Consider the following 11936-nt stretch of genomic DNA (forward strand, 5'->3'; position numbering starts at 1 on the left):
TGGAGGGTCGACGAAAGAGGGGGAGGCCTTCAACGAGATGGATTGACACTGTGGCTGCGATGATAGGCTCAAGTATAGCAGGGATCGTGTAGCTGGTGCGTGATCGGGCATTGTTTCATTCTGCTGTGCATGGGGTCGCTATGAGTCAGAAACGACTTGATGGCACCTAACAACAACAACATAGGCTTTGGTATGATGTATCTATATTCTCATTTGTTTCTAGGAATTTTTTTATTTCACTTTTTATTTGCTTTGACTTCTTCCTTCAGTACCATTGGTTCTAGATCATATGCCACTTCCTGAAATGGATGAAGATCGACCAGTTATTTTTGGTACAGTGACTCTGTGTATTCCTGCCATCTTCTCTTGATGTTTCCTGCATCATTCAGTATTTTGTCCATAGAATCTCTCAATATTGCAACTCGAGGCTTAAGTTTTTTCTTCAATTTTTCATCTTGAGTTGTTTTTGAGCAGTGAATTGTTCACCTTCCACATGTTTGATGTTTTTTTCCTTGAACTTCCTATTATTAATTTCTAATTTTATAGCATTGTGGTCCAAGAAGATGCTTTGTAGTATTTCAACGCTTTTGAATTTATTGAGGCTTGTTTTACATCCTAACATATGATCTATTCTGGAGAATGATCCATGTGCATTGAAGAAGAAAGTGAATTGTCCTTTTGTTGAGTGGGATGCTCTGTATGTGTCTATGAGGTTGAGTCCATTGTTGAGTTCTTCTGAATCTTCAGTTTTTTTCCAGTTGACCTGTCCCTCTTTGAAAGTGGTGTGTTAAAGTGTCCTACTAATATTGTAGAGTTGTCCATTGTCCCTTTTAATGCCATTAATATTTGCTTCATGTATTTTGGAGCACTTTCCTTGGATGCATAAATATTTATTATTGTAACATTGTCTTTGTCAATTGACCCTTCCTGCATCATATAGCGTCCTTCTTTGTCTCTTATGTTGTTTTTCATCTTAAAGTCTATTTTATCAGAAATTAATATTGCCACTCCTGCTGTTTTTTTATTACTGTTGGCTTGGTACATTTTTTTTTCCCACCCCTTAACTCTGAATTTGTTTTTATCTTTGTGTTTAAGGTGGGTCTCTTGTAGGCAGCATATTGAAGGGTGTTCTTTTCTTATCCAGTCTGCCACTCTTTCTCTTGATTGGTGCATTTAGTCCATTCACATTGAGTGTAATTAGCGTTAGGAATTGATTGCTGTCATTCTATTGTGTTTTTTTTGTTGTTGTTGTTGTTGTTGTTGTGTTGTTGGTGTTTCCTCGGTCCATATATTTTTCTGTGCTGAGTTCAATTTATTGTCAAATGCTTCCTCTTTCTTCTTCTTTATTGTTGGTTTTGTGCTTATTAAACCCATATGTTTTCCTTCCTTCTGGATTTGCTTAGAGAGATTGTTAATTTTTTCTGTGGTTACCTTGGAGTAAATTCTTGTCTCTACATTTTTAGAACAGTGTGTTCTATGGGGCATTGTCCTGTTTTCCTCTCTATTTGGAAGTTTGTACTTAGAACTTTTATTTCCTCTATTAGGTTACTGTTGTTGTGTGCAGATTGGCTTCCTTGATTCTTAGTGTACAATGTTTTATGGTCTTATTTTGAGTTTCTATTTCTGACTTGGTTTTAGTGTTGATGTCATGTATCCTGATTTTGTTGATCTATGTTGTGTGTTCTCTATTGGAAGGACTTCCTTAAGCATTTCTTGTAGGGGTGGTCTGATTTTCACAAAATCCCCTAATTTCTGTTTGTCTGAGAATACCTTGATTTTGCCCTCATATATGATGGACAATTTGACTGGATTTTTGGTTGGAAGTTCTTTTCCTTCAGTGTTTTATATATGCCATCCCATTGCCTTCTTGCCTTCAGGGTTTCTGCTGAGTAATTGGAGCTCAACCTAACTGTTTGATTATTATAAATAATATTTCTTTTGTCCCAGGCAGCTCACAAAATTCTTTCTTTGTCTTTGGTTTTGGAGAGTTTGATTATAATATGCCTCAGTGTTTTTCTCTTGGGCTCTATTCTATATGGGGTTCTATGAACTTCTTGGACAGATATCTCTTCTCCCTTCAAGATATCGGGGAAGTTTTTGGTTAGTAGGTCTTCCACAGTTTTCCCAGTTGTTTTCTTCACCTCTTCTTGTTCTGGAATTCCAATGAGGCATATGTTGTTTCTTTTCATGTCATCCCATATAACTCTTAGGTTCTCTTCATTTCTCTTAAATCTTTGTTCTGATTTTTCTTCATACAGGCTGGTGTCCAGGGATATGTCTTCTAGTTGGGAAATGCATTCTTCATCTAGTTCTATCCTACTCTTGTGCTTCTGCTGTGTTGTGTAATTCTGTAATTTTGGTATTCATCTTCTGGATTTCTAACTGATGTTTTTGTATGAGTTCCAATTGTGCATTAATCTTGTTATTTTGTTCTTGAATGATTTTCCTGAGTTATTCCAGGGAACTGTCTGTGTTCTCTTGCTTCTTTGGGATTTCCTTAATCTCTTGTAGATCTCTATAAACATACCTTCTAAATTCCTTCTCAGATAATTCTATTGCCTCCTCTTCCTCCATGTTTAATGAGACCTTTGGAGTTTTATTTCTAATGCCTTGTCCTTTCTTTTCTTTTCTTTTCTTTTTTTTTGAGGTTGCCTGTTGTTTCCTAGACATTTTGAGGTTGTCTTTAACTATTAGTCATGTATTGATTTGTTTTGTCTTGGTTTTATGGTTTAATATTTTGAAAAGGTGGAGCTGGTTTATTTTAATTTTTTGGCTATTAATTCAGGTTTGCTGGGTTGCTCTCCAGTTTTTGTTTTGTTTTGTTTGTGATGAGGAATTGCTGTGTGGAATGTGGATACATGTCTCTGTTTGTCATAAAAAGAGTTTAGGATTGAGCTGGCAGGTATTATGGTGGTTCAATGTGGTTTTTCTATTGGATGAGGGAGGTAGAGGTGGAGAAAGTGGGAGGAGAAGAGAGAACAAAGAAAAACTCCAAGGTGCCAGGAGCAGTTTCTAGGGCATTGAGCGGACAGCTAATGACGACATTGTACAGCTATTCACAGGCCCACAGCTCAAGTTTAGCAAAGACTCCAATTGTTAGGAGGCTGCCACTTTCTGCCAGGATTAGACACTTGCAAAAACCCTACTCTCAAGGCCCCTCCATGCCAAAAAGCTGACCTAAGATAACTGCCCCATTCCACGATCCACTGTAGTCCACTGCAGGAGTTCCTCCCAGGGCCCACCCACTTGCGGCATTAATGTTCTCACTGCTTGGGCTTCAGCAGTGTCAGAACCAGAGAAATGTCTGCTTGCACCCAGCAGTCCCAAGTTTACTGATAAAATCAGGTGCTGGCCCCTCTGTGCCAAAAAGCTGACCTAGGAAAACTGCTCCAATCCACGATCCACGGTGGGAGATACTCTCAGGGTCCGCCCACCTGCAGTGTTAATGTTCTCCTGATCGTGGGCTTTGGAGGTACTGGAGCCAGAGAAATCTCTGTTCTCGTGTAGCAGTCTCAAGTTGAAGTCTCAAGCTGAAGGTAGATCCGTGGAGTGGCTGCCAGTTCTCTGGTACAGTGTGTTCTCTCCAAGGAGGACTCCGATGGCCTTTCTCGCCTGCCAGTCAGAGCTCCGCAGGGCAAGTTTCCCTGTTTCTGTTATTTTTCCCCTGTCCTTTTCTCCTTTCTAATCCTACTCCCCTGAGTTTGGCTTACTCTGACTTAAGGAGCTGTTCAGAGCCGTAGAATCCCTATTTCAAACTGCTGCACCTAGTGTTTCAGGCACTGAGATGTTAGAGGGAATTAACTTGGGGACTACTAAAGAGATGCCATTTTCCAGCCTACTCAGGAATCTCTATCACTATTTTAAAATAAGCAATTTATATTTGCATAAAGGGCTATCTTTAACTTACATTGATTAAGATAAATATAAACATATTTATATTTATAAAAGTATATCCAAATAGTTCCTTTATATTTATATTATTTTATTAGTGAATGAAGTATTATTTGACATATGGACAAGTTTTATCTCTATTTAAATAAAAATTTAAATTAATGTGAGAATTAATTCCTTTGAATTCTCTCAATTTGTCTTAATCAAATTAATAAAACTGGTGCTATGTGAGAAGAAAAATTAACTCTTCTTTGTGAAAATAAAATGCAATATTATAGAGAAAGTATGTAAAATATAAGTGTTCAATACTATACACTTGAAATAGGAAGCAGATCAATTCACTAAAAGTCAATTCATCAAAAGTCAATATTCTGAATATCAGTTCACAAGACAACCAATCACCCAGTGAACAATGAAGCAGTGACTAAAGACATTGAAATACAATCTGACATAATTACTCACAATAACTCATTTATTTAAATAACACTGAATCAAAATGATCCCCATACTTTATTGTTGATATGTTTTAAGCATATATCCCATTCCAGCCTATGGTGGTTAAAACTTCTTATAATATGGTATTACCTCATCACTAAGTTTGTTGTTGAAGGTCCCAAATATCAAGTTGAAGAGGTTTATCTTAATTTTATTCACCACTAGAAAACTAATAAGAACATATCTGGTAGCCTGACTATAACAACATTTCAGGATTATGTTAAGAGATTTCCTAAGAAAGATATACTGTACTTTTGCCACTTCTAAAAATAAACTTTTGTGGATGCAATAAAAAATATATTTACTTTATAGTAACTCCAGAGTATCATAAGGTATCTACTTTTGTTATGCTTATTACTCATAATAAGAAAAATTATAAAAATATCTACAATAATAAAAATTAACTCACTTCTGAGGGAAAGGAGCAGATATCATTATATGACAAATTAAGATAAATCAATTGGAAAGCCAAAGGTGTTAAATCTGGACAAGTAAAGATAAAAAAGCCCTGAAAGAAATTGACAAGGAATAAGATGTTAATTTTAATATGCAAAACATTTGTACAAGAGTGAAAAAAAAAGCACATAATCTGAATAACAGTGCTGGATATAATAGGTCTTTGTTTATCTCCTACTCATTACTTGTAATATATCCTTAAATATATCAATGTTGGAAACAAATAGAAATACAGATAAGTATTTATTGATATGATAAGCATTATGTTACATGTGTGATAGGTGTTATTTCAATTAATAATAAGCAAACATTTATTGAATACTTACTACATGTTCTTGTTGTTATGTGCCGTCGACTCGGACCTGACTCATAGCAACCCCTCCTCGGGTTTCCGAGGCAGTATCACTACGAAAGTAGATTGCCCCATCTTCTTTCCAAGGAGTGGCTGGCGGGTTTGAACTGCCAGCCTTCTGATTAGCAGTTAAATGCCTTAGGCACTATGCTACCAGAGCTCACAGTTAACAACATGGTGGAATATAAATAAATAAATAAATCTTTTACTCCCTGTTTGTTTTTTTATGTCTCTACCTCTATTTCTCTACAGCTATTAATTTATATATATATTTCTTGCTCACATATGACAATGTCAGATTTTCAGATTGAGGAAAATTTATTATGTCCAGTTCCTTCTGCCCGCCCCACCCCCCGTATCTATATATCTATAATGTTCCAGGGAAGTGAGAACCTTTGTTTCTTAAGTATTGTAAAATCAGTAGTAATCAACTGAGTGAACCAAAGGACTGTCATGCTACAGCATCAACCCTCAATAAGTAACAAAAAGAGGTATTACTACCAATACATTATGTTCTGATATGCCCTATATAAAAATTAAAAATTTCTTGGCTAAAAACCTCAGAATTGATAGTACAGGGTTAAAGACTGACCTTTTATGAAAGCATTAATATTTGTAAATGTCTATATGTTGGTAGTAGACAAAAAAGCTGCTCTTTTTTTTTTTTTTTTTTTTTTTGCTGTTAAACATTTTTCTCTTCTCTAAAGAACTAGGATACACTAAACTATGTAGCAGAAATTTGTTTGTCACACCTGCTAATCATGCCACTTAAGTGAACTCTGAAAATAAACACCTTTTCTTTTGCCTAGAAAGCTCTTCCACCATTATCCCCATCAATTATCTGTCACCATTATTTTACATCCTACTTTGGTGAGTTGTGCTTGTGGTCTTAAAAGCTTGCAAGGTGCAGCTATTGTTCTCTCTTCATCTGGAGAAAAGAAGAGTGAAGAAAACCAAAGATTCATGTAAACAATTAGTCCAAGGGACTAGTAGATACATGAACCTCAACCTCCAGACCCTGAGACCAGAAGAACTAAAAGATGCCCACCTACCACTGCCAACCACTTGCCAACGACCACAATACAAGATTCTGGATAGAGTGGGGGGAAAAATATGGAACAAAACTCAAAATAATTTAGGAATATCAGGCTTACTGGTCTGATAGAAACTTGTGGGAACCCCAAGACCATAACCCTTAGTCACCCTTCAAGCCTGGAACTGAAGTTACTGCCATGGCTTAACTTCAGTCAAACAATAGGCAGGACTCTAAGTTCACCTATAATAACACTAGGGAAATGTACACTCCTTAGAACAATCAACCATAAGAGATCAAAAGGGCAGCATTTGCTGTGGGATAAAGCTCAGACAGCAGGAAGGGATAGGAAAGAAGAATGGATGGAAACAATAAACACAATAAACACAAGGAAGAAGGGAAGAGTGCTGCTATACTGTGGGGATTGCAATCAATGTCATGAAACAAAATGTGTATGAACTGTTGAATGGAAAACCAATTTGCTCTATAAATTTTCATTCAAATCATAATAAAAAAATATTTTAAAAATTATTGTGTCTCTTCAGTCAGGTGTCTGCTTATAGTCAGCTGTCTACTCGTAAGTCATCCAACCAAAGGGGCTTTCCCTGACCAACCTATTGAAAATGGTAACTTCTCAACCCAGTGCCAGTCTCTGGTTCTCTGTCCCTTCAACTTGATTCATTTTCCTTTGTAGCTCGTATTACCACAGGACATACTAAAATGTATGTATGTGTGTGTGCATGTGTATGTATATGTATGCCCTCCCTCACCCCACTTAAGTATAAAAAAAAAAAAAAAAAAGCCAAACTCACTGCCATGGAGTCAGATCTGACTCACAGTGACCGCTCCTTGGATTTCAAGGCAGTATCTCTACGGAAGTAGATTGCCCAACCTTCCTTCTGAGGAGTGGCTGGTGGGTTTGAACTGTCAGCCTTCTGGTTAGCAGTCAAATGCCTTGACTCAAATGCACTACCATGAATTACACATTTTGTCTGTTTTGCTTACTGATACATTGTGGGATATATAGTTTACCCACTAGTATACAGTGTGTTCTTAATCAATATTAGCTTAAACAGTGAATATCTGAGAACTTTATATTGCCTCATGGAATCAATCCCAGCATCCTTTGTTGTGGACACACCATGAAGCCTACATACCTGTGGTACCCTAGATGTCTCTATTTCTGTCCCATCATCAGACCTATTTTCTGTGGGTTATTATTGAAGGGATACGGAGAACTAAATAGATGAATTACACTAATCACCTTTAATCATATATGCAGCAAGTCTGTATTATATTAATCAGTACTTTTGTTTTGTGTAAAAGTTTTGTTCATATAAATTATTTCTGTTTAATAACCTTCTGTGATAGGCCACGATTTATGATATTTAGTTCTTTTATGATGAAGGAAAAGAGTTGAAAAGAATATTTCAAAGGGCCACTTAAGAAGACAAGGCAAAGTACTATATAACAAGATGTGCAAAGATAGGGAGTTAGAAAACCAAAAGGAAAGAACAAAATTGGCATTTCTCAAGCTGAAAGAAATGAAGAGAAAAATCAAGCTTGTGTTGCAACACTAAAGTATACTATGGGTTTAAAATAACAACAACAACAAAAGATTCAGAAAGCAGCAAAGAAGACAGAAGAGATACAGAGAGCCACTGTCCCCAAAAAAGCTGGCCAACATTCAGTCATGTCAGAAGGTAGCAAATAATGAAGAATTACTGGTAATGAAAGGAGAAATACAAGCCACACTGAAGACATTAGGGGGAAAAAAAAAGACTCTTGGAATTAAGGGAATATCAATTGAGAAGCTTCAACAAAGAGTTGCAATGCTAGAAGCCAGGAAATTTGGAAAGCAGCTACCTTGCCAACAAAATGGAAGATATCCATATTATTCATGTACATTCCAAAGAATGGTTATCAAACAGAATGCAGAAATAATCTAATAATATCATTAATATCACATGTTAGCAAAACTTTTCTGAAGATATTTAAAAAGTGGCTGCAGTCATACATTGAAAGGGAACTGGAAACAAGTCACTTCAAGTCAAATTCAGAAAGGATGTAGAATGAGGGATATCACTGCTGATGTCAGATGGATCTTGGCTGAAAGCAGAGATCCAGAAAGATGTTTACCTGTTTTTTGTTTGTTTGCTTTGTTTTGTTTTTTATCAGCTACACAAAAACATTTGACTGTGTGAATCATAACAAATTATGGATAACATTGCAAGGAATGAGAATTCTAAAACACTTAATTATGCCCATGCGGAATTTGTACATGGATCAAGAGGCAGTTGTTCAAACAGAACAAAGAAATATTGCATCGTTTAATACTGGAAAATGTGTGTGACAGTGTTGCATCCTCTCATGATATTTGTTCTATCTTATACAGAGAAAATAATCTGAGAAACTGCTCTGTATGAAGAAGAATGCAGCACCAAGATTGGAAAAAGACTTATTAATAACCTAAGATGTGCAGATGACATAATTCTACTTGTTAAAAGTGAAGATGACTTGAAGCACTTACTGATGAAGATCAAAGACTATAGCCTTCACCATGGATTACACCTGGACGTAAAGAAAATGGAAACTTACAACTGGACCAATAAACAAAATCACGATAGATGGCAAAGAAACTGAAGTTGTAAAAGGTTTCATTTTTCTTAATGCAACAGTCAACACCCATGAAATCGGCAATCAAGAAATCAAACAATTTTTGCATTAGGAAAATGTGCTGCAAAAGACTTTTTCAAAGTGTTAAAAAGCAAAAATGTTATCTTGATGACTAAGGTGTGCCTGATCTAAGCCATGGTACTTTCAATTGCCTTGTATGCATGCAAACACTGGACAATAAAAAGTAATACTGAAGAATGGACACATTTGAATTATAGTGTTCGTTGAGAATACTGAATATATCATGGAATGCCAAAAGAATGAACAAATCTGGTTTCAAGGAAACACAGCCAGAAATCTTCTTGGAAGCAAGGATGGAGGTAATTCATCTCATTTACTTTGGACATGTTATCAAGAGGGATTGATCACTGGAGAATGACATTATGGTTGGCAAAACAGAGGGTGAGCAAAAAAGAGGAAGATCCTCAATGAGGTTGACACAGTGTCTGAACAATGGACTCAAATATAGAAATGATTGTGAGTATGCTTCAGGATTGGGCAATGTTGCATTTGTTATAAATAAGATCACTCTGAGTTGAAGCCAACTAGATGATATCTAAGAAAAACAGTAATAAATCTTTCATATCACCCTCACAAAGCTCAGGATTTTGCTTTGAAGACAAATGCTTTTAGAAATAATATTAATGGCAATGGAAATATACATTTTTCCAGACTAGCTTTGCCTACTCTTTAAAAGCTATTCCCTTCCTCCATTTATTTTCAATAAAAATAAAGTTTAATTAACACAATCATTCACATCATATCATAGTCGAGTAATTATGATAGAGACACTATGGCCCTCTTAGCCAAAACTTTTTGCTGTCTGGCCCTTTTAAGAAAAAGTTTGTCAACCTATGATTTAAACTTATTTACTCCAACACCAGATAATCTGATTCTTTTCCCTTCTATTAATGTTCATTTAGGTTATGTCAGACCAAAGCGATAACTAAAGACAAAAAGAAAATTGAATAACAACAATTCTTTAGGGAATTACCAATCAGCCAAGATTTAACAGATCAAAAGTATAGAGAAAAGATAATTCCAGGGTGGTAACACAACATTTGGCATTGTTTTTCCCATCAAGGCATTTGCCTAATCTAAAACTGTAGCTGATTGGCAGAGGATATTTTATATATGTATTTGTATGTGCTGTAAACATATCAAGGATATAGTAGAAGACACAGGGGGGAAAGTTCTGAAAACCCCTTAGCCATAACAAAACACCTTGAGGTAATGAGTCCCTGGCCTTGGGGACATAGGACCACCATCTCAGGAGATATCTAGGTCAACTGGTATAACATAATCCACAATGTTCTACATCCTATCTTGGTGAATAGTGACTGGGGGGTCTCAAAAGCTTGTGAGTGACCATCTAAGAGGCAACTATTAGTCTCTTCCCATCCTGAGCAAAGAGTGAATAAATCAAAAAACTCAAAGAAACAATTAGCCTAAAGAAATAATGGGGAGACTTCTGGTAAGATGGTGCAATAGGCAGATAAGCTCCAAAGACCCTCTTCAACAATGAAAAGAGAAACCAATTGATAGAGATACAGAAGATAATCCTGGAGCCCTGAGCTTTGAAAGGAAGGATACAGAAGTGGATTAGGCACCAACTAGTGGAAAAACCTGAATGAAAATAGGACCCAAGAATAGGCTTTGTTTGCTGACAATGGGAAAGGAGACAGGTGGTGAGTGTGTATAAGTGTGTAAGTGCTGCCAACTGGTGAACAGAGGAGCACAGAACAGTAAGTACCCTGCTTATGTAGATAACGTACAGAGAAAACAAAAATCATGGGAAAGTCACTCCAACATACAATCACCAATTAAATATAAACACAAAAACGTCACAATGCCTTAGAGACCACAGAGCATCACAGTCCACAAAAAGAAGCAAGATAAAGCAGGAGAAACAAGAGACTATGATACAGAACCAAAACACATCCCTGAGGAAGAAGCAGCATTGGAACTTCCTGATAAGGAATTCAAAAGAATTGTTTTTAGGTACCTTCAATGAATCAAGAGACAGATCAAAGAAAACACTGACAAAATTGAGCAAAACACAGAGAAAACCCTAGAACAATTTTGAAAGACTATACAAGAACAAAATGACAAAATAAATGAAATATTAGAAATGATACAAAATCTACACACAGAAATCCAGAAATTAATACTAAATTTTCAGAAATAGATAACACATTGAACAGGCAAAGGAGTAGCACTGAATCAATTGAGGACAGAATTAGTGAGATTAAAGGCAAAATACCTCAATACTTCTTTGGAAGGCGATCAATCAGAAAAAAGATCAAAACAAAATGAAGAAAGCCTAAGGTTCATGTGGGATACCATCAAAAGGAATAACCTACATGTAATCAGAATTCCAGAATGGGAAGAGACAAATAAAACCACAGAAAAAATTGTCAAAGATTTGTTGGAAGAGAGTTTTCCTGGTATGATGAAAGATGAGAATATATCTATTCAGGAAGTCCCATGAACTCCAAACAGGATAGACCCCAAAAGAAAATCACCAAGACATATCATCATTAAACTCACCAAAACCAAAGAGAAAGAAAGAATACTAAAAACAGCACGAGAAAAAATGAAGTTACCTACGAGGGACAACCAATAAGAATAGGCTCTGATTTCTCAGCAGAAACCATGCAGGTGAAAAGACAATGGGATGGTATATGTAAAACCCTGAAAGAGAAAAATTTCCAACCAAGAATTATGTATCCAGAAAAATTGACCCTCAAATATGATGGTGAAATTAGGACATTTCCAGATAAGCAGAAATTAAGGGAATTTGTTAAAACCAGACCAACCTTACAAAAGATACTAACAGGAGTACTTTGGACAGAGAAGCAACAACAAACACCAACCGATCATTAACACACATGATAACATAACCCAGAAACCAACCCAGCTATGGAAGTATCCAAAGTAAATAAGCCTACAAGATTGTAAACAGGGAACCAGAGACACCAACCAACAAATGAGGACAAACTACTAACCAAAAAAAGGGAAAAAAAAAAACTG

At 36.1% G+C, this 11936-nt stretch overlaps 1 protein-coding gene across 1 annotated transcript in view; it reads right to left on the reverse strand.

Moving 5' to 3' along the window:
- The window catches only part of LRRC63 (leucine rich repeat containing 63), a 108310-nt gene that overhangs the window by 59169 nt on the left and 37205 nt on the right, over positions 1-11936 (reverse strand). Inside the window, exon 5 of the mRNA XM_007947810.1 lies at positions 4796-4894. Within this exon, the coding sequence (XP_007946001.1) occupies positions 4796-4894 (99 nt within the window). The remainder of the gene's footprint in view (positions 1-4795; positions 4895-11936) is intronic.

This window comes from Orycteropus afer, unplaced genomic scaffold (genome assembly GCF_000298275.1).
Source record: "Orycteropus afer afer isolate SDZICR_OR568_19922 unplaced genomic scaffold, OryAfe1.0 scaffold00194, whole genome shotgun sequence".
In the NCBI taxonomy this organism is placed as follows: domain Eukaryota; kingdom Metazoa; phylum Chordata; class Mammalia; order Tubulidentata; family Orycteropodidae; genus Orycteropus; species Orycteropus afer.